Genomic DNA, 26,467 nt, shown 5'->3' on the forward strand with positions numbered 1-26,467 from the left:
CATGAGCCATGTTGTCTTTTTTTCTCTTTCTTCTTATAATAAGTTCATAGGAGAATACAAGGCATGTTCTGTAGACTGAATGCTTTCTGATTATCATTCCCTATAATATGACATTCCAAAAGAGGATTGTTGCGAGTCCAAGTAGTTAGAGCAATTCTTTCAACTAAATAATTTTATTTCTAAAAACAAAGTAAATACAGTTCTAAATACTCCTTTAAAGATGGACTGATTCCAGATCATTCCTTTTATAGATTTTCTTGGGGTAAGGCACTTTTGTCCTTGTAGACTTCTACAGATATAGTTTTTACATGTAAACTTTCTATGATCATGATGCTACTATAAATATTGTTTCAGAGGAGTAGTATTACACAGTGTGACAACCCAGTTCCACCTGATTGTCCTTTTACCTGCTCAGAATGAAGACATCTGATAGGATGTTAGAGCCATCCTCATTTGCATGGGAATGTTCTCAAGAAGTGCTTGGTAATCCCATGTGTCCTACCTTTGGTACCCTGTGTTGCTAACCTTTATGTATTTATTTGTTTTGTTTATTGATTTGATATATTTTTACTGGGATAGTCCGAATGAGTCAACAAAACCTGTTTTCGGTGGAGGCCAGGGGGAGAAAAGCTCCAGATACAGACATATAACAATACAAACATAATCACAGCACTCAAATATCTTACAATAACATCTCATAAGTTCTGCAGTCAGATGTTAGTTTCATGTCATTGCATTTTGATTATCACTGTCATTTTCAGTTTTTTCTCTTTACAGATATTTAAATCTATTCATCATCTAAAGTACTTTTAAACTGCCAGAACAACAAAACAACAACCATCCTTATCATTTAACAGAGTTGGTTTGTGGGTTCTGTTAACCAAGTTAGCACCATCGCTTGCTCATTGCAAGCTTCCTCAGATCCTAAGTTAACCTATGAATCATGAGATGGGCAGATTGTGCAGACGTATTTATTCCACTGAGGTGAGTTCACAATACTTCACTAAAGAGAGTGATTAATAATAATGTTATTTCAGGCAGAGGTAGGAAAAAAACAATAATAAAGAAGTAAAATCTCTGAGAATACACCAGGAGGACAAAATAAACTTGACTTCTACTCAGCTTTTCTAGCAGACACTAGACTTTGAGTGTGAATTTTGTAGCAGAATTCTGAAGAATTTTCTCAAATGGTTATACAGAAGATAAAACAAGAAAAAAAAACTGACAGAATTCCAGAGAAGTGTCCCAAGTAGTTGTAGGGAAGATGAACCAATGACAGAGGACTAAAAAGTGACAATAGAAATCCACATATAGTAAACTTGACACAAATTGTTATTCTTTTATGGAAATTTGATGTAGTGTGTGGATCACTAGTATAAGCCATAGAGTTTTTTTTTCAGTAGAACAGTTTGCAGTTTAGGCTCCATAACTGTAGGACACTGTTAATGGAACAGCAGTCATTTAGCCCATGGGTGTTGTATGCTTTGAGTTGAACTTGCCATTCTAATTCTCCTTTTTTTCAGGAAAGCATTTTTGTTACCATTCAGGATCACAAATTCACAGTCCAGCATATCAAAACTTAAGCTGGAGTGTCTTTCCTTGTCCATGTTGATATTTACAAATATGTTACTGTAGGTTTTCAATCCAGTGTCTGTCAGATGGTGTCAAATGTGGATTTTCAGCTTATTAATCATCTTAACCACATAAAAATATTTATGTTACAGATGATGTAGCTTGTAAACCATTCTTTCAGTGTTGCAGTCACCTGACTTTGCTGTGGTACTTCTGGCCTGTGTTAGGGCAGATGAAGTGGTCCATTCCACTCATCAGGCTGCAAAACATGCATTTCTGAGCTTCACACCCATATGTGCTATAAGCACCTGCCCTTTCTTCCCAGTTTTTTGATTCAAGGAATGTTCTGATGTTTCTTCCTTTCTTAAAGATAAAACTTGGGTTTGGTTCAAGGATCTTAGTTATGAGTCTGTTATTCTCTATTATGATTCACTTCTCAGTGATGGCCCTGCAGATTTTGACACTCCGTTGTAAACAGCCATGCTTCTTTTTCTGTTTTCAGTTTTAAGTTTGAGGTGTGTTAAACTGAAGTTGTCGTGCCATCTGCTGATTGGGTACAACAGGAAAGGGTCCTCTGCTATTTTTAAATTCTTTCTTGGTTCCAGTATGTTACTGATAACCCTGCTTTCACACCCTTAGCTAGGAAATCTTTTCTGAGCTCATTTAGGATGTACATAAAGTCTGTAAGTTCTTTTGAGACCCTTGCAACCTGCATGCTCTCTGTGACTGTATGATATTGTGTTTGGTAATCTAGAGATGCATGCAGGAAGCACTGTGTGTTTCCAGTATAGATTAGTGGAATGGGACCCTGTGTCAATATTCTTGCTGACAATGAGATCTAGAAAATGTACAATATTCTGGCTATAGTTCATGGTAAATTTCAGGAAGGATGTTGAGCTCCCTATATGGGAGGAAAGAATCATTCAGCTACTTTTTATCTCTATTCCAGACAATGAAAATGTCATCATGAAACATAGGTAGCAGGTCTTGTGTTGGTGAATACTTGAGCAGTAAACTAAATTTTTCTTGCAGTTTGCTTAAGCAACATTAGCCAGGCTGGGGCCATGGCTGCTCCCATAGCAATTCCTATGGTCTACTGGTATAATTTGTTATTAAATTTGAAAAGACTGTTTTCCAGTAGTAGCTGGAGAAGTTTTATAGTCAGCTCTAATTTACCGGAGAGGGCAACAGTGGATTTGGTTAGTGCCTCCTCTACTGCTTTGATGCAGGAATTGTGTAGTAAAACAGTGTTGAGGGCTTGTACATCACTTGGGACAAGCCACGTTTATGGATGAATCCTGACATCTTTGATTTTCTGAATAAAAATATAATGTCGAGAACATATGCTCTGGCTTTAGCTGCGAGGGGTTTTATTTAAACCCTGAGGTAAATGGATATTCCCTATAATTTAGGTATATATCAGTGCCCTTTTGTTTAGTACATCTTTGCTTAGATTTATATGCATTATTCAGGTTTATTTTCTTTATAGCCATTTGTTGTGACCTTTTCTTTATTTCCTCCTAAATGCAGTGAATCCTCAGACTAATGTGTGTTTGCATCCCTACTTACAAAAACGTCATCTATACAAAATGTAATAGGGGTTGCGTGATCTTTACTAGCACAAGGCACTTTCTTTACTAAATGTACTCTATTTGCACTGTGATCATACTATTTTTGTCTTCAGCCCTGTGAGTAATATATTTAGAAAATTCTCCATGCTGTGCCAGTTGCACAAGTATAGCCATCTTTTGCAAGTCTAGATGTACTATCAATAACAGAAAGGAAATCATCCACCTGTTGACATGAAGAACACAAGTCTGCAATGTTGTGATGTGCAGCCTTTATGTATATTATGTTGTATGTAAGCAAGTTATCAAGCTACAACCAAAGTTACCAAACCACATAATTCAGAAAGAAAGGATGACTCAACAAAACACTTATGGCACAAAACAATGAAATTAAACAAAATTGAATTAACAAAAACAACTTCTTTAAACATGCTGTCTGCATTAGAATAGCATACCGACTCTATGCCTGTGTCAATTTGGAAAAGGGAGATATCTCCTTGCATGCAGGAATCATCACTTGTGCACATTAAACAACTGCACTGGTGACTCCTTACACCTCTACATCCATTAATATTCACGTGTATTCACTCCAAAACACACAACTACTTAAACTGCTACATTCATTAATACTGACACTCACATGAACTCCAAAACACACAACTGCTTACACACACATGCATGCACTGCAAAACACATACCTACTTACACATCTACGTCCATTAATACTCACATGTGCATGTACTCCAAAAAAAGCAGCCTAGGTGCTCACCTGCAAAAAAAAAAAAAAAAAAAATTTTCTTAGGATTTTTTTTTTAAGTTATACTGGGTTAGTGCGTTTTCATCATTTGTGTTAAATTATTTGTGCTTAGATGTTTTGCCTGTAAGATCAAGTGTCATATCAGTTGTCATATGCTCAACTATCTAGTTATCTCTCTAGCTATGGTCATATCAATTACCAAATTAAAAAAAAAATCAACAAATAAAAAAATATTGATAATTTTAGATCAAATCTAAAATGACTGAAAAATCGAAAAACATGTATAAAAATATATTTTTTTTTGCAAAAAGGCAAGCACAATGAAACACATAAGAACAGAGCAATTGCTTTCCTGAGCATTCACACTTATTCTCAGCCAGAAAAACATTTTGCTCCTCTGGCCATTTGGTATTATGAATGGTTTATGTGACTTCACAGAGTTTTCGGAAACTCGATATTTATATGGTCAAGACCATATGATCAAATTTCCAAAAACTCAAAATAGAATAAAAATAAATCTACATTTTTTTTAGGTGGGCAACTCCCTCCATGCCATTCACACCCCCCTGCAAATTATATATAACAACCCTGAGATCACAATACAGTGGGGAAAAGGGTAAATTCTCTGATCCCCACTGTCCCAAGATCTACACAGAACTGCTTCAAAGTGTGTGTTAATGTTATAACATACACTATTTTGAGCATTTGATCTTTAGTTAGGGACCCATGTTACATATATATATATATATATATATATATATATATATATATATATATATATATATATCCACACACACACACACACCCACACACACACACACACACCCACACACACACACACACAGATATAGGTTCATAGGTAGGTACTAGGCTATCGGCCCAAGGGCCTACGTAAGCCTAGCCACCATGGTTCCCTGGCTTACGCCACCCAAGAAAGTTATTTTCCTGTGCCACTGTCGAGCAGAGACACAGAAGTGATCCCCAGGGTGTATTTCCTATTTCCCATCCACTCATGAAGAACTTTGCTTGACATAGATGGGTAGCCTGTTCCAGAGTATGGGAAGTCTCTGGGACAGGAATCTATCCCTCCAGCATGTCCTGTTTATTGTGGTGACAAGGTTTAGGTCCCTAGAGCATGTAGCTCGGAGGGATTGGGATTTTTTTAGGTGTAGCATGTCCAACAGCTCTGGATCTGACATAGCTTTATATGTTAGGCAGCGATCACCTCGGAGTAGGCGATATGTTAGAGTAAAGCTGGAGTTTTTTGAGGCGGTCAGTGTAGGGCATTTGTTTGAGGCCAGTAATCCTCTTTGTGAGGTACTTCTGTGGCCTTTCCAGCTGCTGCAGATGTCTTGTGAGGTGCATTCCAAAAGGGGCATTGTACTCTATAATGGGTCTAATGAGTGTCGAGTAGAGGGGAACAGTTACCTCTTTTCCTGGATGAGAACCCTTTTATGATGAGGTGTACCACATAGAAGGATTTCCTGACTACTGTGGTGATGTAACTATCAAAGGAGAGACTACTGTTCACCTGGGTCCCAAGGTCTCTTATCACGCATTCGATGTTAAGTAGATTGCTGCCTATGTGGTAGTTCATGGGTACAGAGTTTTTACCAAAGGGGATGACACTGCACTTTTTGGCACTGAGCTTGAGGCCATGGCTCTGACACCAGACATCTGTTTCAGCGAGGCCCTTCTGTAGGATGTCCACATCATTTGGGGACTTAACTATGGCTCCTAGTTTGCAGTCATCTGCCAACTTCATATGTGTATGTACTTACTATCAAAATTCTGAAATGCGTTACTTACTCGAAAAATATCACTGAAAATAAAAACATTGTCAAGTCAAAATGTCCATGTTTGACAAAAATGACATTACCCAGTTTACCTTGCCTGCAAGTCATTTCCAACTAATGTTTTGCATGGCCACACCCCCTGCTAATTATATGTACGAACTTTGAGATATCACTACAGTGTGGAAATGGTTACATTTCTCGATTCCCACTGTACTGCAATCTCCAAACAGAACGTGGACCTCCCAACAGCAAATGCATATTACCATTCGCTATTGTGTTGTCGACCATTTTCAGTTTGGCCTTCCATGAAATGGAAAATAGCCTTTCGACCATCACAGCTCGTGTGAATCCCTATATATATATATATATATATATATATATATATATATATATATATCCCTTCAGAAGATTGAAAGCTCAAAAGACTGAAAATCAATATATCTAAAACTCAAAATATCAAAAATGGAATTTGCCCTTTCTCCAGTGTTGTGTGTTCTTGGAGTTGGTATATATAATTAGCAGAAGGTGTGGGAGGCACAGCCCCTCACATGAAGGGTGAAGGGGGCTTGCCCCCTGCATTAAAATATTTTTGATATTTTGAGTTTTAGACATTTTGATTTTTAGTCTTTTGAACTTTCAGTCTTCTGACAATGACCCTTATATATATATATATATATATATATATATATATATATATATATATATATATATATATATATATATATATAAGCAAATTAGATCACTAGTGAAAACCTCCAAAGCCAATTATGAATCTAAACTAGCCTCCGAAACAAACCCTAATCACCAAGCCTTTTTCAGTTACACGAGGAACCTCTATGGCAAAGCTCAGGTTTGTTCCAAATTAGTTCATAATGGTACCACTTACACTGATCATGTTGACTTAGCCAACCTCCTAAGAGATAGGTTCAGTGCAAACTTCACTCTTCTGCCCCCCCAAAGGCCCATTCACTATCCCTAATTCTTGTCCTGCACCTCACACCTCCATATATCAAGTGTTAAAGGCCCTATCCAAGGCAAAAAACACAGCTTCCATGGGACCTGATAGTATCCCAGGCTATAGTCTGCACCACCTCCAGCAAGATCTAGCCTTGCCATTGAGCACCCTATTCAACCATAGCCTAAGTACATGCTTCATTCCAGCAGATTGTAGAACTGCCATTGTCATTCCTTTGCACAAAAGTGGTGCCACTACTGACCCTGGAAACTATTGCCCCATTAGCTTCACGTCTGATCTGTAAGGCCATGGAGCATATTATTGTGGACCTCATAAAAACTCAGTATATGCAGCTTACCTTGACTTGACTAAAGCCTTTGACACAATCCCCCACTTGGGTATTATTAGAAAACTAACACAACTTGGGGTAAATCCCTATCTCATCAGGTGGGTGGCTAACTGGCTCACCTATAGGGCCCACAAGGTCAAAGTAGGTGCATCTACCTTCGAAAGCAGACTTGTCACAAGTGGTGTTCCCCAGGTATCTGTCCTGGGACCCTTACTGTTTGGCATCTACTTCTCAGAGGTCCAGACAAAGACAAAAGGCCTGTGGTTGACCAAGTTTGTGGACAACTTATGTGGGGTGCTGTCTCTGACTCCCCAAATGATGTTAACATACTACAAGAGGGTCTCACAGCAACAAATGACTGGTGCCAAAGTCATGGCCTTAAGTTAAATGCAAAAAAATGTATTATCATATCATTCAGCAAAAACACAGTCTCTGCTGTTTACCACATCAATGGAAACCCCCTAAGCACACAACCTGTGGTGACAGACCTTGGTACACAGGTTGACAACAATCTCACATTCAACCATCATGTAGCGGGAGTGGTCAGAAAAGCCTTTTACTTGGTTCATCTCATAAGTAAAGGGATTGCATCCAGCAAAAAGGAGGTTATTACCTCTCTGTACTCCTCCCTCATTAGGCCAGTAATTGAGTATAATGTCCTATTTGGTATGTATCTCTTCAAACACCTGCACCAACTGAAAAGGCCACAGAAATACCTCACAAAGAGAATCCATTACCTCCAACACCTGTTCTATGTGAACAGGCTCAAATCACTATCACTCTACTCGGTATCCTACAGATTGCTCAGAGGTGATCTGTGTCTTGCCTATAGGGCAATATTGGACCTTGTCCTACTAGAGATGCTCCATTTCCGTAAGTGTAACTCCTCTCGCATTACCCGATCGGAATGCCAAAATCTAATATGCAACATTAACAAAACCTGCTGGAGGGCCATATTTGTTTCCCAGAGGCTGCCCAGTTTCAGGAATAGACTCAAATACACGTCAAACAAAGTACATCACTGACCCTCTTCAAGCACAGCCTTGATGAGTGGATGGGAAACCACAAATTTGTCCCAGGGGTCCCACCTGTGTCCCTCATTGACAGGGGGTGACAGGTGCTGATTGAGGTTTCATTTTGGGGAAAAACTCTTGGCTAGGCTTGTAAGGGCCCCAGGGCCATTAGCCTAGTCACCTCCTATGATATATATATATATATATATATATATATGTGTGTGTGTGTATATAGTTATGTATGTATGCATATATATGTGTGTGTGTGTGTGTGTGTGTGTGTGTGTGTGTGTGTGTGCGCGCGTGTGTGTGTGTGTGTGTGTATATGTGGGTTACCTATCAAAACATCTACTCTTCATAACATCTAAACTCAAAACATCAAGACCATAACATCTAAACTTCAAAACATCTAAAACTCATAACATCGAATCTCAAAACATTGAAAACTACAAAGCAACTATAAATAACATCCCACACACTGTTTGCTATGTTTATGCAGGGGGGCAAGTGTGTGTGTGTGTGTGTGTGTGTGTGTGTGTGTGTGTATGTATATTAATTATATCCGAACCTGATAGCAATGAGGTTAACATGTAGGATAATCATCTGGTACACCTGGGTTCAAAACCTGGTTGGGGCTCAACTGGGCAGCAGTAGCTACATGGAAGAAATGCCTGGCAATCTACTTCTGCAATATGCCACAAGAACCCTATGGGGTTTACCCACACCGTCATCATTATTCATTTTCAACTTGAGGGTACTTATTTTATGTATTAATTATACACACACACAAAGCAGTTAGTGCATTGGACAAAGTATTTATGCTTCAGCAAATCACTGATGATATATTAATTTAACAAATTCATTCTTGGTTAGTGACAAATAGTTAAAGAATTTTAAAAATATCTTAATCATTAATCAATGACCTCACAGAAATTCGAACAACTAGAAAATGAAGTCAAATTCTATGAAGTCATATAAACAATATATAAACCAACAGCAAATAAAATATCTTGAACAAACCTTGAAAAAGGGGAAATATTTTATATAGTAGTGCATGTCAATCTAAGATGCTAGTTGTGTCTTAACAACATGGCTCAACTATAAATAATTAGGCCAGATGAGAAGGCTAGAGGGTGCCTGCCTACAATCTGTGCTTTCTACCAAGAAACAGTAAAATTTAAAGTAAAAAATGGAATATAACTCAAACAAAGCTACTCTTACCCTACAGTTATATGGGAGGGCAGAAAATAACACAGGAAAGATGTAGATAAGGTATGTAAGATTGTAAAGAAAATAGTTTTATGGACACATTTTCCACAAATGTATTACCTTTCTAGTGCTTTTACAAATAAGCCAGTCTTTCATAGTCAGCATTCAGACTTTTCTTTTCAGGATTCATTTTCTAGCCACTAGATAGGGTAATTCAGTAACATCTCAGTAAAGGGTAACACTCCTGTTCCTCCATATTTCAGGTGAAACTTCCCTGAAACACATGTCCCATCTTAAACCTGATGTCATTCAGTAAACAGAAATGATAGCTTAAAGGGAAACTCAACGAGAAATAACATTCACTAAAAACTCATTCATAAAATACATTCTAAAACAAAAATCATAAAATACATTTACAACTAACCCATTTACTATATAATATATGTATTAAAACATATAAATACATGTATTTCAATTCATGATGTTTAGTATATAAGAACAACTAATATGCACTATATGCATCGGGCAAATACAGCTTTTATAAACCCCTATCACTCTATACTCTTATATAAAAATGTATTCAAAGAATACTTTTACATTAATTAACATCTAACTCCCAGGCCAAAGCCCTTCTCTGCTCTAAGTTGGAGGATCCACCTGAGCTCACTACTCTCCACCTTATTCCTGATGTTCCCCTTCCTATCTCCTGGACTCACTTTATCAATCACCATAAATAGAAACTTATGCACCCCATTAATAGCCAGACCATATCTATAAAGGGCACTAACTGAATCCTTAGCTCTCAAGCTACTAACATGGTCTTTAATACTGTCCCTTAGCATGCAAGTAGTCATCCCTATATAGGAATATTGGCAGCATTCACACTGAGCCAAATACATGGGTCTATATCAGCATTTCGAAAATGTAATAGGTTGAATCACTAAATGTTGAACTGAAATGATCGACCTATTACATTTTCGAATCCCGATAAAAAAATACCCCCCCCAAAAAAATACTAAAGGCTGTAGGCAAGCCCCCCTGCACCCCCCCGCTACTTAAATATACCATCTCCGAGACCGCACTACATTGAGGTAAATGGAAATCTCCCCTTATGGAGATTTCCATTTACCCACTGGATGTTCTGCCCTTTTGGCATTCTCGATGTGACAATATCAAATTTTATATTGTCAGCATTCGTGATGCTGATAGGGACCCTCTATATCATATGAGCGAATCACACAAATTGCAAACGCTCATAATATTGAATGTGCCAGATATTGAACTTCCTATTGTGGGGGGCTGCACCCTCCATGCTCCCCACTAAATATATATCCCAACTCCGAGATCGCACTACAGTCAGGAAAGGGCAAATATTCCATTCTTCACTGTACCGCGATCTCAGAAAAAGCACTTTGAGGTCCGGTACGTTCAATATTATGAGCATTCGCAATTTGTGTGATTCGCTCATATGATATAGACCTAAATACACAACATGTTTAGATGTACAGTCTGCTGCAACCTTAAAATCATATACTTCACCTGTACTTGGATGTGTGACTCTATTACTACATTTTATATAACTGCACCAATTACAGTTTCCACATGGACGCGTTCCCCCAAGACACGTCCATTGGATCTCTTTTAGGATAACAAAACATCCTTTTCAAATTCTTCCGATTCCTATACTGAAAGATCGGTGTATCACCCACCAGTTTTCTAACCTTATCACCTGTCAATAAGATGGGCCAGTGTTTTTCTAAAACCATCTTTACTTTCCCAATGTCACTAGTATACGATATCAGGACATCAACTCATCCCTTTGCTGTTACCCCTTCTTCATACCTCATACCTCACCTCATTATCAGTCATACCTGAATAATATGGCCTTGCTCTGTCTGCCCTCAATCTAGTAACTTCATCAAGGGTAGAAACTATCTCCCTCTCCTTATAACCTTGAAACTTTAAGTCATGCTTCAAAATCTTCATTCCTTCCTCAAAACCTCTTTACTCAACCTGGACTCATGCATCCCCCGACCTTTCACAACATTCCCAAAGGTTCTCCTAGGATGCATGCTAGTCCTATGAAGGAGCGTGTTCCTATAACACTCCTTCCTATATAGTCTAGTGTCCAATCTCCCTTCTACAGATTTCTCCACATATACATCCAAATAATCTATCTGTGTGCTAGATGACCTCATGGTAAACATAAGAAAAGTGGTGGTACCATGCAACTGCTCAATAAACAAGTTAAGCTACATACGCGAGCCAACCCATAAAATAAAAATATCGTCCACAAAGCGACGATAATATTTCACACATCTCAAATATAAATCCATCTTAAACACCACATCTACCTCTCATTGTAACATTACTGTGTTGGCGTAGCTATTAGCACAATTAGTGCCCATAGCTACGCCCTCACATTGAAGATAGTACAACCCATCAAATACAAACACATTGTTATTCAACATTGTCTTCATAAATAAACAGAGTAAATCCACCAATCTCTTTTCATACTCACTATTCTCCAGTAAATAGTTTCTCAGGTACTCCACTCCAGTATCATTGGGGATACTGGTAAACAGGGAAACCACATCTAAGGTAATGAACATATATTCCTGTGTCCCTTGATAACCTTCCATAAACATATATAAATCCTGTAAAAATTGTTTTGTGTCCTAAAGTACAGCATTTGATCTGTCCACCACCGGTCTAAGGTGCTTTTCTATAAACACTGAAAAGAGCTCTGTAAACCACCCCCACAGAATACCAAACTTGACAAGTCTTTCCTGGGATTTCTCGGAGCCATGTTAGGAGCTGCTGAGGAGATTAAGTCACTTCATGGCAGAGTCAGATTGCTGTGAAGGAGGATTGTTTTCTGGCATAAGTCCCCCCTTCCTTGGAGACATATGTAGTGTCTCAAGACAAACATGCAATGAGTGAGATGGTGTATTTTCCTGTTTCTGTCAGTACTCAGCCAGTGTCTACATTCCTGAAGACAACAACCCCCTTCTCAGCTTCCACTGAAGATTAACAGCAAAGTATGTCCATCTGTATTACATCCATCTGTATGCACTCCCTTCCCTTCACTTCAAGATTGGCAAACTCGTCCTCCCATTGCCAGTGCCTCAGACACCTGCATCCCTAACTGAACTCAGGTTACTTGGGCTTTATCCTTATGTCATGGTGCTGGTTCACACACCTGTATTATGCAAGTCTTGAAACAATTGCTTTTAGTTTTAACTTTGAGTCTAACATTCAACCACTACAATTCACAGATGTATTTCCCAGCATGGAGCAGAAAAAGAGTTGAAGTCAATCAAGTGACAGTGTTAGCCAGTTGACTCACTTCAGGAGGTCTAAAGTTTTTTTTTTTTTATTTCCCCACTTCTAGCCAGCCATCAGTTCCCTGTGATCATTGACCTGCTTACTCCTCAAAATATGACAGCCATTCACAGCCTTTTTTCTGAAAAATGAGAGATGGTTGGATTGGCATTATTCTGGTAGCCATCTATAGTGTTTTCTGCTTAAATACTAACTCTGTGGCCCTTCTGTTTCACATGAACACCCATCTCACTGCAGAAGCCCCAGCTGTGCCCTCCCCTAAAGTGTGTGTGCGCTTATAAACACACACTGCAGATGGTTACAATCATCATCTTGGCTGGACCAAGCTCCATACCTCTCAAACTCTTTGCACAGGAAATCTGGGCAAAGCCTAAAATAATGGGGGGACAAAGGCCCAAAAATAGGGACAGAATTTAAATATTGTTCTTATAAACTTACAAAGTTTCTAGAATAACAGGATTTGTGTTAGCATGTATTTTATGAAGGACATGAAGTCTGAATCCAAATGTATGGCATTATTTAGTGAATTTAATCTTCAGTGATTTGCCAGAAAGCAACACATTTTAGCAGGAACAGGCCAAAAATCTGAGGTAAAAATCTGGACATTCTGTGAAAATCTGGATAGTTGACAGGTATGCCAAGCTCATGCACCTAATCTAGGGCTCTATTCATTGTCTTCAGGCTTCTGTCTTCATGTTAGTAATTGGCTGACCAGAACAACCATCCACCTCCTCCCCTCAGTATTGGCAAACTGGCATCAGCCACTCACTGTCACCCCCACTGCTCTTTCAACATGAAAAACACTTATTAAGCTAGGGTCATAGTCAGGGCTTCATTCCTCTAAGCCACAGTGACAAAGAATGAGTATAGATTTAAGATTATTCAGATTATTTTTCCTCCCTCCCTTCTGAGCAACATGCATAGCCTTGTTCAAAAGCCCTGTTTGCTTGTTCCCCTAAGTGCAATGCTTGCTTGTCTTTTGTCATTCCTTCCTGTTACCAACACCCCTCAACTGTCCACATTTTCACAGAACGCCCAGATTTATGTCTCATATTTTTGATCTGTTCCTCATAAAATAGGCATTTGTTTGCTGGCAAATCAATAAGGACTGAACTCATTAAATAATGACAGACATTTGAGTTTCAGACTTTGCATCCTTCAGAAAATGTATACTAGTACAAAAGCTGTTTTTCTAGCAACTTCCTAATTTAGAAGAACAATATTTAAAAAAGTCTGTTCCTATTTTTGGGCCTTTGCCCCCCATCATTTTTGGATTTTTTGGTGCTGAGATGTTGAAAGATACGCTGTTACCTTTTGGAAAAACTGGCATACTGTGTAGGTTGCTGCAGAAGTTGCCTGCTTATAGGACAACTTAGTTTGGTGGTAGGAAATGTCCATTTTACCCTCTATGAATTTATTTTCATGGCACCTTTTAATCAGATGCTTCTATGATACCACTGAATCAAGTATTTTATAAAAAAGAATAAGCAATTTTGCCACAAAATTGTCTTGCAGAAGTTGTCATTTTATAAATAACTGATTAAAAGTGTAAGAAAATATTACATTGGCTTAGGACTTTAAAATGTAGTACTTGTTGCTTTAGCTGCAGAGAATGTGATGCCTCTCTTGCAGAAAATGGAATGTTAAAAATGTTCTTTTAGCATCCAGAAGCTGATAACATGAAATTACATAGAAAATGAAGCACTTAACATGCAACAAACTGTGTAGATGACAGTAACATTGACTGACATTAGGCAGTATTTTTAACATTATAATATATTTGCATTTAACCTAACATATTCTAGTACTATTGAACTTGGTTTGCAATTAGTTATTGTACACAAAGCAATTTTGGACATAGCTCATTTGTGCTTCATCCAGCAAATATTTTTGTCTTCTTCAGGTTGTGAGATCTATGCATTCTGTGGTGCCTTGTTTGGCATCACCTCCATGATCACCTTGATGGTAATAGCTTTGGACAGGTACTTTGTCATCACTCGACCACTGACATCCATTGGAGTAATATCAAAGAAACGAGCAGCTATAATCCTGTGTGGGGTTTGGATCTATTCCCTTGCATGGAGTCTACCACCCTTCTTTGGTTGGAGTAAGTGACGCAATAAAAATGTACAATATAATATGTGGACCTAACATTACTTAAAGTCATGTCTGAGATTAAGAGTTGTGCATCACAGAGACGCTTTAAATTAACTTGAAAAGATTTCTTGAAAAAAAATGTTGAAGGAAATGGAGTAATTCATTGATGCACCTTCTGTGACAATGTACATCCTTTATTATACATTATCTTTTATTTCTGTCTATTCTACTAAAAAAAGTCAAATGCCATAAAATTAATGTTTTATCTGGAAAATGATAATCGAAAATCGGATGTCTGATGTCAAGCAAATGCCGGATTTCTGAATTGGCGGTCGGATGTCTGAATCTCGCTGCGGCAGAAAAGTTCTGAGTTGGGTGTGTGCAGACGTCACAGATACAGCCAATGTCAGTTTATGGCCCCTGCATGTAACATCTCATGTACCCCTGCTTCTAAAACTTTGGTATACTGGGTGGATGTCAAGTGCTGCAGGCAGCAACTCCCTAAGGTTATGAATACTGCAACATGATAATAGAAGGACATTTAATGTTTTATGTCTTCCACTTAGTTTCAGTGCTGGAGTTTAGATGTGTTCCTTAAATGATTTTAAGTCTGTTCCATACAGGACTGCAGGGAAATCTCCATTCACTGTATTATAAAATCCCCCTTGATGTAAAGTGTAACTTGTAACTCATTCTGTGTTGCAAAGACAACATGGAGGTTCTTGCAGCTATGAACTATAAAGTGTTATTAAATGTTTTGAAAAAATGAAATGTAAACTACTAGCCAGCACGATATCATGTTGACAGTCTGACCTCCAAGGCCCATTTTTGATATAACCTAATAAATATAGAAATAAAATAAAACAATATGTACAAATTATGTTATGCAACTCAATTTGAACCATAAAAGCAACTAAATTTAAGAGGAGTAGTCCATTTGTACTGCTGTGACTTAATTTGACAAAACCAAAACTAGCACCACAAAAAATAGTTTTCATATCTGACATTTCAGTTCATCGATGAATATTGAACATTCTGGTTGAGACTGAATATGGGGATAATCTCCTTCCAAAGATGTGGTTTTCTGATGTTCAAAGACTTGCACAACATATTCAAGGAAAGACAGTAGGCTATTAGCAGTAAAAGCAGATGGACAAGAGTTCTGGTGGGATACTACTTTGTACAGCCAGGAGGATTTCACAAGTTTTGAGTATCATAAAATTGGAAGCCAGATGCTCTAAGACAAGGTGTGCAGCAGTGGTATTCATTGGGGGGGGGGTGAAAATAGAATGAAGAGACACTTAGTTCAAAGGTGTTCGCAATTTATCGCACTAGGAGAGAAAAGGGACAGTTTGAATAGTTATAGTATAAGCAGTGGAAATAACAACAATCTATTTTTCCTAATGTAGATTTTGTTTTGAAAAAAAAATCAAAGAGCAAAGAAGCAGGATTTACACTATTTGCCTTTTAACTAGGAATTCAATTTGACTTGCAAACGGACAAGGTAAGAAGTGAAGGAAAGACAGGGATTTTGCTTATGACCAATGTACTTCAAATCTGATAGAGCTGAGGTAGGGCACGTCAAGCCATGAAGTGAAAGTCTTAGCCTGGTCTGTGTGTATATACAAACATATTATATATACAGATGGGTCTACCTGAGATTACCGAAATCTCAGTAGATCGACTTTTAAAATACTGAGCCGAAAACCTCGACCTGTCAAATGAGCGACATGTCAGAATGCCGACTTCTGAATGCTCAATAGTCCAACTTGAGCGGAAAAGGAAATCTGCTCTTGTGGACGTTGTAGTGCGATCTCGGAGTTGGTATCTATAAGTAGCAGGGGGTTTCGGGGCAGCAGCCCCCCTGCAAAAACGTGAAATGTAAAGGTTTGGACACTAGGGTTTTTATTTATAGTGTATGTTTTGTCTTAATGGTAGGGGTTTAGACTAGTTTAGATGGTGGGTGGGGTGTGAATCAGGGGAACTTGGTAGTTTTATTTGGAATGTTGTGTTTTTTCTTTTGTATGCTGTTTGTGTGTGTTGTTCTTTTTTTTGTTTTAGGGAGGTTTGTCGGGATTTTATAGTGTCAGGATTATGTGTGTTGGGTATCTGAGGTGTTGTTTTTGTGTTGTGTCGGTGTTGTGGGCTCGGTGTTTTCAAAGTCGGTTTTGTGGGATATATATATATATATATATATATATATTGATAGATAGATATCTCTAAACATGTCATCAGTATTTGCAAGACTGACCTAGAGTGCTAGCACTGAATTCAGTTGTCTATCACAAAGAAATCCTTATTGACAACAAAGTTTGGGGCTGGGGATTAGAGGTCAGGGAAGTGCTCTGTGCTAGGCAAAGTTATGCCATCAACAAACAGAGCAACATGAGATGGTCCAAGGTAAAGACATTACAAAAAAATTTAAGGAGATGGGGTTTGAGTACAGCATGGATCCTTGTGGTCCCCTTGAAGTCAGGATATAGCTTTTAAAATTACATATTATACTCTGAAAGAAATCCTGTCCAGCCAGTTGGCAAACTAGGCACTGCTTTTGAGCTGAACAGCATAGCTGACAAGCTCATACAATAGGAGAGTGTGGGAGCATGCTGTTAATTACATTAGCGAGGGATGGGACAGTTAAAATACTATGGTCTGTGCAGAATCCAAGTAATCTGTGCTTAGTTGAACACAACCTCCTAGATGTTCATTCATTTGACATGCAGCGGTAATTCCAGTATCTATGAAGGGTAAAGGGAATGAATGGAGGATAAGTTATTCACTAAGGAGGAAGAGGCCCCTGTAGGGTAGGGTATAGTAGTAGCCTGTTAGAGGTCTGGAGTACAGAAAGACATGCTTAAAACATGAATTGTAAGAATTTAAAGGACCACTATGGGCAAACAATGAAGAAACATATATTTTTTATCTTGCCATGATTTACTGCACCTCTTAAAGTTGTCTGCAGCAAAATAAGTACTCATTCCTAATTTTATTTTTTTTTACCATTTTTGTGATTCCTTTGTAAAGCTAAATCTGTCTCAATGCACGGACTGCGAGAACAAATAGCCCTACCATTTGTTGTTAGACTAGACTTCCATTCACTTAGAATGGACCACGTGAAAAAAATTGCCAAGTTTGAGAGTCTGCAGCTCATGCGTCATTGACTGGTATGTGCTGAGTTTTACAAATGTTGTTCCTATTGATGTACTACACATTCTCTGAAAGAAACTTGCAAAAGTGTCAACATATTATTGAGATAAAAAAGACTTTTCACAAGGAGCAGTTTTGCAAGTTTCAATTCCTGGCCAAGTTACTCCTCCCATCTCCCCTCCTTCAGTGGGCTACAGTCTCACATTTCCAGCTTGGGTAGATTCAACTATTTCGTCAGCTTTGCATGACAATAGACATCAAAAAAATTACAGCCTGGTGTACCACTAAAACTGTTCCCTTAAATGTCTCTTCACTTCTGAATAGCATTTCCCCAGGAATAAAAAAAAAAAAACAAAGCACACATATCAGTCCAGAGTTTGGGCCAATCTATCCATTTCTTAATGTGCACAGTAAAACATTCAGTTTATAATGTGTTCTGGCTGCTGACATGGTTATCTTTACATAGTTATTCTCTTATAGTATAACCTGAACTTATGGTATTCAATGCCAAGCTTTACAACAGTTCTCAGTTTCTTAACAATGACCTCCCAAGCCTCTGATGTGACCCAGTACTTTGTCAATATACTGTAAATTCATAGATTAATACAAATATTTGTGCACATATGACACGTACAATAATACATATATACCATCATTAAAACAAGATAAATGCAATATAAATCGTATCAATATAGTTATGATTTCTAGTTTATGACCCTGTCTATGGAAACTTCTTTTTGAATTCATGTTCAAGCAATTGTATATTTGTTGTATATTATCTTGTTTAATTGTTTCTCAATATTCTAACCACTGTATGCTGCATCAATTGTAAAACTCTGAGTTTACTCCTTTTATATTTTCTATGCTCTTTGTGCAAAATAGCTATGTTTGTACAATTTATTTTTATTATTTTTTTATAATTGTTTACTATGTATCAGGAGCTTTTCTCCTCGAGCCTCCGCTGAAAACGGCCACATTGTGTCCAGTCGGAATACCTGGTAAACAAATGGAAAATAAATAAAAAATAAAATATACTAAGAAAATCAATATACCAAGAAAAATCCAAAACTTAAGAAGAAAAACACAGAAAGAAGGAAAATGTTTCCTTCATGCTGTCATGAAAATCCCACTCACTTATTCAGATATTATGGGCAAATATATATATATATAGCTGTATATATATATATATATATATATATATATATATATATATATATATATATATATATATTATAACATATATAATATATTAGGCAAAACAACGTACCCAACACACTAGTCATAGGTGACTCTATAGTCAGGCACACTGATGTCCCATTCACCAGGCTAAACAAGAAGAAGGTTACTGTCAGCTGCCTGTCGGGTGCCAGGATCCGCCACATAACCCACGCACTCAGGTCACTCAACAACAAATACAAATATGACTCTGTCATTGTCCATGTTGGTGTGAATGACCTGAGACATACCTCCCTGGACTACATGAAAAGAGACATGGAAGAGCTCTCCAATCTTGTAGCCCAGGGAGGTATGACCCTAGCCCTGAGTAGCATTCTGCCATCGCCCAGAATGATACCGCAGTACAAGGACAAAATGATTGACTTCAAAAATTGGCTAAGCTTCTGGTGTCATTCTAAGGGGAATCCAGTATCTGTCTGCCTGTGACGACATGGTCGACAGACCACGATGCTTTGCCAGAGGTGGCCTGCACCTGTTGCCCATGGGATTCCAGATACTGGCTAAGGCTCTTGCTGCCCCTATAGTGCCTTTTTTAGACAAGGTTCAAATGACAAATTCACCACCATAACAGGAAAGTACAGTTGTGTACACTTACCATAAATGTAGATGTTCGAGTGTATTCACTGTTGCAGTCATTACATTTGGGTTATCCTGCTGGCAGGTTGCCCTCAGTCGGCCTGAATTCCAAAGTCTTGGGTCCTGCATCTGTTGCTGTCACCCCTTCCCTGATGTCAGGTCGTCATGGGTATAAAAGATGCAGCCGATGCCATTTTCTTCAGTTTTTCTTGCCCCAGATGTCAGGTGCCCCCAAAAGGGTATGCTAAATATATGTAAGTAACACATACATGCATCAAAATAAACTTTACCTTCATCTATATGCAAATACACCACATAGGTTGTATAGATCAGAGAAGGAAAGATAAGTTCCAGCAAAAATAAGGGGGGTAGTGGGTGGGTAACCTGGACTGCAACAGTGAATACACTCGAACATCTACATTTATGGTAAGTGTACACAACTGTACTATGTTCTTCATGTTTCACTGTTGCAGTCATTACATTTGTATAGATTCCCAAAGCTATGGATGGGAGGATGGAACTAAATAGCATTAGGGGTGGCTATGAGGCCCTGCAGAAATGCAGTGGCAAAGCCTGTCCTGGATTTAGAGTAAAGTGGCAAATTGTAATGTTTTGTAAAGGTATGCACTGAACTCCAAGTAGCAGCCTCTAAAATGTCTTTGGTTGGTACTCCCCTGAGAAAGGTTGCAGAAGTGGCTGCAGCTCTGGTTGAATGCGGCCTAATGTCTTTAGGCACAGGTTTGCCATGCTGAGAGTAGCAGAAATGAATGCAGTGACCTATCCACTTTGAAATAGTCTGCTTGGAGATAGCCTTTCCTTGTGATCCTGCAGCATATGCCACTAGTAATTGTTCTGTCTTTTTGAAGACTTTAGTTTTATCCAAGTAGAATCTAAGTTGTCTGTGTACGTCCAAAGAATGCAGAATTTTCTCCCCCTTGTTCTGTGGATTTGGATAAAAAGTTGGCAAATGAATAGTTTGGTTAAGGGCTACACTGGATACTACCTTAGGCATAAATGTAGGGTTTGTCCTGAGAGAGACCCTGTCTGGATAAAAAATGATAAAGGGTTCCACAGCCATGAGAGCCTGTAGCTCTGACACTCATCTTGCAGAAGTTATTGCTAGGAGCAGAGCTGTTTTCCAAGATACAAAACTTTATATCTGCAGTAGCAGCTGGCTCAAAAGGAGGTAAGGTGAGTTTTTCCAAGACACAATTGAGGTCCAATGCAGGTGTTGGTGTTCTCCTTGGAGGCCTTAAATTTTTGGCTCCTCTGAGGTACTGCCTTAATAAAGGATGAGAAAAGATTGGTGGCTCTGTATTGTAATGAGCCAAAATGGCAGAGGCATGGATTTTAATTGATGAAAAAGATAGGCCTTTGTCCAGCAGCTTAGTTAAGTAATGCAAAATCTGAGGAATATTTTGGACAGCTGTATCAGTTCCTTGAGCTTGGTTCCAAGCACAAAATCTCTTCCATTTTCCAGCATAGGATTTTCTAGTACTAGGCCTTCTGGCTTCTAAAATGACATCCATCACAGCTTTACTGAGAGGTGTGCTTTGTATGGCTACATTATCCACCATGCTGACAGGTTTAGGGTCCTGAGTTGGCTGTGCAGAATCTGATTGTTTTGTTGGGACATTAAATGAGGTATTTGAGGTAAGGTCCAGGCTGGGCATTGAGACAAGTTCCTTAAGATTGGATACCAGTACTGGTGTGGCCAGTCTGGGGCAATCAGAATAATTTTTGGTTTCTCTTGTCTGACCTTTAGGAGTACTTTGGGGAGTAGAGGCAGTGGAGGAAAGGCATATACTGATAGGTTTGTCCAGCTGAAAGATAAGGTATCCACTTTCCATGCTTCTCTGTGATAAGTCCTTGTGCATAATCTTTTTAGTTGATTGTTGTGAGGGGAGGTGAATAGATCTATGTCCGGGCGTCCCCATTTCTTTGTTATCATGCTGAAGACTTGTGGATCCAGGTGCCACTCATGGGGATCCATGAGGTTTCTGCTTAGTTCGTCTGCCAGAGTATTTTACTTTCCTGGCAGGAATTGTGCCTGCAGATGAACTTGGTAAGTCAATGCTGTGTACCATAAAGCCATGGCTAGTCTGCAAAGGAGGTACGAGTGAGTTCCCTCCTGCTTGTTTATGTACCACATGATCGTGGTGTTGTCTGTCTTTATCAGAAGTTGTCCTAGATGAATTAGGTCCTTGAAGGCTATCAGGGCATTTTGAACAGCTAGCGTCTCCTTTTGATTGATATGCAGATGCATTTGGTTTGTGGACCAGATGCTCTGAATTCCTCTTTCTGCCATGTGGGCGCCCCAGGCATAATCTGATGCATCCGTCGTAAGGTTCTGCCTGGCTGGGGGTATTGAGAATGGCTGTCCCTTGCTTTGGTGACAAGCCTTTGCCCACCATCAAAACTCCTGTTGCAGGCAGGGAATGAGAGAAATCATTGTTTCCAGGCTGTGGCAATGTTGTATCCAGACACTTTTTAGGTACCATTGAAGTTTCCTCATATGCAGTCTTGCATATGGAATTAGTAGGATGCAGGATGCCATGAAGCTCAAAGCCTGCAGAATTTTTCTTGCAGATAACTGGGCCTTTGTTGCCATTTCCTTGAAATAGGTAGTCAGTTGCCTTTGTTTGTCTGGCGTGAGATAAGTCATCTGGGCAGTTGTATTTAAGCTTGCACCCAGGAATATTATCTCTTGTGTGGGTACTAGTTTTGATTTCTTTTCGTTGACTGTGTACCCTAGGCATGTTAAAAGTTTCTTCACAAATGCCAGATGCTCTAGTAGAATGTCCTTGTTCTCTGCTTGAATGAGGCAGTCATCCAAGTAAGGATATATCTGTATTCCTCTTTGTCTGCAGAAAGCAATTACTGGTGCCAGACACTTTGTGAAGACCCTGGGCACAGTAGATAAGCCAAAAGGCAGTGCAGAGAATTGGTAATGCTTCAAGCCAGCTTTGAATCTGAGGTATCTTCTGCATGATTGTCTGATTGGGACATGCAGGTATGCCTCTTTTAGGTCTAAAGTCATGAGCCAAGCCTTGCTGCCCAGCATGGGCAGAAGCTGCTTCAAGGTCAACATCTTGAATTTGGGTATATCCAGGCAAGTGTTTAGAATAGATAGGTCCAGAATTGGTCTCCATGCTTTGTCCTTTCTGGGTACCAAGAACAGTCTTGAGTAAAATCCTTGTCCCTGCTCTTGCTGTGATACTTGTTGAATAGCCCCCATGTGCATGAGAGATGCAACTTGTTTCTGAGCCTCTGCCCATTGATTTTTTGGCAGGTCGGGCCAACCGTTTGTCCTTGGCAGGGTATGGAAGTGAAACTTGTAGCCTTGTGACACTATGTCTAGAACCCATTTGTCCTGGGTAATAATGTGCCAATTTCGAGAAGAAAGTGCTAGTTTTCCCCCTAAGGGTGCTGCCAGAAGAGAAGTGCTTGGTACAGGCAGGGGGAAGTCATTGGGACTGTTTCCTGTATGGTTGTGATTTGTCCTCTCCACTTTTGGAGGTAGAAGCACCTCATTGCTTAGATCTGTACGAACCTTGTGGCTGGGATCTGCCTCTAGGGTGTCTCGATCTGCCCCTTTGAGGTCTGTCTGACACTGGAAAGGACCAATTCTTTGTAGGCCAGTGTCTGCTAAACCTAGGAGGCTGTACCTGTAAGAATTCCTTGACCATTTGCATAGATTTAGCTTTGTCCTCCATTTTCTTTAACACCTCTTCTGCCTTAACACCAAACAGCATATCATGCTGTAATGGAGCATCTAATAATTTTGCTTTGACATGATCAGGCAGATTTTGTTCCTTTAACCAAGCATGCCTCCTAATGAAAGAACCCGTAACAGCGGCCCTGCAGGAGGCCTCTAGAGAATCAAAATCACATTGCAAGGTATGCTTTCCAACTTGTTCAGCTGCATGCAATAAATCCTGCATTTCTTTGTTTTCTGCACATTCAGAATTTATCAACATTTTCTGTTTAAGCAGTGTCATGATATAGTGCTGATATTTGAGCATATGAAACTGGCAATTTAAGGCCCTTATAGCCAAGGTAGCAGATGTGTAAATCTTTTTTTCCCCATCTGTCTAGTGCCCTAGAATCTCTGTCAGAGGGGGTAGGGTTTTTTGCAGTGGAAGCCTTGACCCCCTTGGGATCCTGAGAAAAAGTTTCTGGGTCTGCAGCAGGGTTTTTGAAAAGGAATTTGTGAGAGTCAGGAACCTGGTAGTATCTATCCGGCTTAACAGGAGCTGGAGGTAAGGAGTCAGGGGTCAGACTAGACTCTGAAAACACATGATCTACAATATCTAACACAGGTGGAATAGCTAGAGGCCTGTGTTGAGGTAGTAAAAGGAAGTCTCTGAGCCTTTTCTTAGATTCTGAAAAATCTTGGCTCTCCCAGTGGAAATGCTCCCTCATGGTATGCAAGGTTTCCCCAAAAGAGTAGTCCTCAGGAGAAGCTGAAGGAATAGATTCTTCAGCATCAGAATCCTCATAGGGAGGTAGAGAATATTCCTGATCAGAAGAGGAATCATAAGAAATGGAAACCTGATCTGAAGATTCATAGTCTGTCTCTTGCCTAGGCCTCTTATCAGGAGAGGGATGGGAACCCCTGATCAAGCTAATTAAGTCTTCGGCCATTTTGAGCATCTGTTTTTTGGGCATGGAGGCCTGTCCATGAGGCTGTTGAACTTGTTTCTTTGTCTTTAAAGATGCTTTAAGTCTTTGCCTTTGAAGCTGAAGTCATTTTAATATATAATTGTTTAGGGCTGAATACACCCTCAGAAGCCGATGCCTGCTCAGTGGCTCCGGACCCATCTGAGGGAATAGTCTCCGAGGCTCCAATACTTTGAGCTTCTAGCAGCCATGCCGACTCCACATGGGTGTCGGTAGTGGCCTGCAACTCTAAAGTAGCGGGTGTCAGGGGCTGCGAAAGCGCCTCACTGAGAACAGGCGAACTGGTGACTGGCTTTGGAGAAGCCTCGTCGTTGGTTTTGGACTGTAGCCTGTCTTTTTCTTTGCATTTTTTGTGAACTCCGGTTGTCGGATGGCTATCCGACAACATTGTATAATTAAATCTTCGGCCAAAATAGCTTAATGCAAAATCGTACCAACACTTAATAGTGTGTTGGTTAAATCTAGCACAAAACCGACAACTAGCTACGTCATGGTCAGGGCCTAGGCAAGGAATACAGTAAGAATGAAAGTCCTTATGAGGTATTTGCTTCCCACAAGAAATACAATTATTAACTTTTTCTGACATCGGACTGGAGCAAGAAAAAAGTTTCCCCAATGGGGTACTTAGCTTTTAATGAAGACTCTGGATCTGAAATTCGAACACGAAAATCTCAGGAGTCGGCTGACCGGCACTGGCAAACTGCTTCTGCTTCGGGCACCACGCGGCAAGAAAGACTGAAGAAAATGGCGTCGGCTGCATCTTTTATACACCTGACGTCAGGGAAGGGGCAACAGCAACCGACACAGGACCCAAGACTTTGGAATTCAGGCTGACTGAGGGCAACCTGCCAGCAGGATAACCCAAATGTAATGACTGCAACAGTGAAACACAAAGAACATCAGGCAAGCAAAAACTGAGGGTAATGCTACTCAATGCTAGAAGTCTAAATCTCAAAATGCACTCACACAAGGCACTCCTTAAAATGGAGAACATCGATATCTGTGCAGTGACTGAGACCTGGTTCAAGGCTCCAAAGAGCTCCCCCGCGCTACCAGGCTATAACTCATACCACACTTTTCAGCCACATAACCTGGACCGGAAAACCAATGGCGGAGGTGTGTCCATATTCATTGAGGATATCCACACCTTCAGGCTAGTTGCTCAGCATAATGCATCCGAGGTTATCCAAGTGCAACTAACTCTGGGCAAAACTGCAATCCAAATTGTAGCTTGCTACAGATCCCCCATCATGCCCCAGGATTCCCACTCCTCTTTTCTTGATATACTGGAAAATATTAGGGTTCAAAAACTCTAATAATGGGCAATTTCAACTACCCCACCATTAACTGGGAAAACTACTCATGTGCCAACTCCTTCTCTCAACACTTTCTGGAATTCATAAATTCCGGTGCCCTGGATCAACTTATCCACAACCCACAAGGGCAACAATATCCTAGACCTAGTCATTACCAACATGAGTGACCGGTGTTCCACACCCGAAGTCAACTCCTCGTTGGTCAGATCCGACCATAAGCTAATCACCCTAGATATCCACATCCCACCCCCACCCCCCATTAAGGAAACCACGGTAAAAAAATTTCTCCAAAGCCAACTTCATGCTTCTTAATACAGAAGTGGCGAACTTCATGACACCCATGCAGATGGACAATACAGTTATGACTGCTGAATCTTACACAAATGCACTCTATAAACACTTACATGAGTGCATAGATTGTGTTATACCAAACAGAACCAAGAAGCTATCCTCCCAAAAAAGGAAGCCAATCTGGTGGTCCCCTGCCATAAACAAACTGTACAACAGAAGGAAGAAACTGTTGCAAAAGGGGGTAAAATCCCATGAGTGGTGGAGCTCCCTGGTCAGCCTCAGTAAGAAGCTGAGATCCCTTATAAGAGCCTCCAAAGCTAGCTATGAAAATAAAATTGCCACTGATTCTAAGGACAGCCACAAAGCATTCTATATCTATGTCAAGACTCTCAATGGCAACACCCAGATCTGCTCTAAGTTACAGCACAACGGCATGAAAATTACAGAACCAACTGATATTGTCTACATCCTGGCAGATAGGTTCAGTGCTAACTTTACCACCCTCTTACACACTAAAGGACCCATATCTATACAGGAAGAATGCAGAGTCCCTGTAA

General features: G+C 39.6%; 1 protein-coding gene across 1 annotated transcript in view; it reads left to right on the plus strand.

Moving 5' to 3' along the window:
• The window catches only part of OPN4 (opsin 4), a 531,222-nt gene that overhangs the window by 260,143 nt on the left and 244,612 nt on the right, over positions 1–26,467 (plus strand). Inside the window, exon 4 of the mRNA XM_044056590.1 lies at positions 14,468–14,671. Within this exon, the coding sequence (XP_043912525.1) occupies positions 14,468–14,671 (204 nt within the window). The remainder of the gene's footprint in view (positions 1–14,467; positions 14,672–26,467) is intronic.

The sequence above is a fragment of the Protopterus annectens genome, chromosome 14.part0 (assembly GCF_019279795.1).
Source record: "Protopterus annectens isolate FY-2018-M chromosome 14.part0, PAN1.0, whole genome shotgun sequence".
Lineage (NCBI taxonomy): Eukaryota > Metazoa > Chordata > Ceratodontiformes > Protopteridae > Protopterus > Protopterus annectens.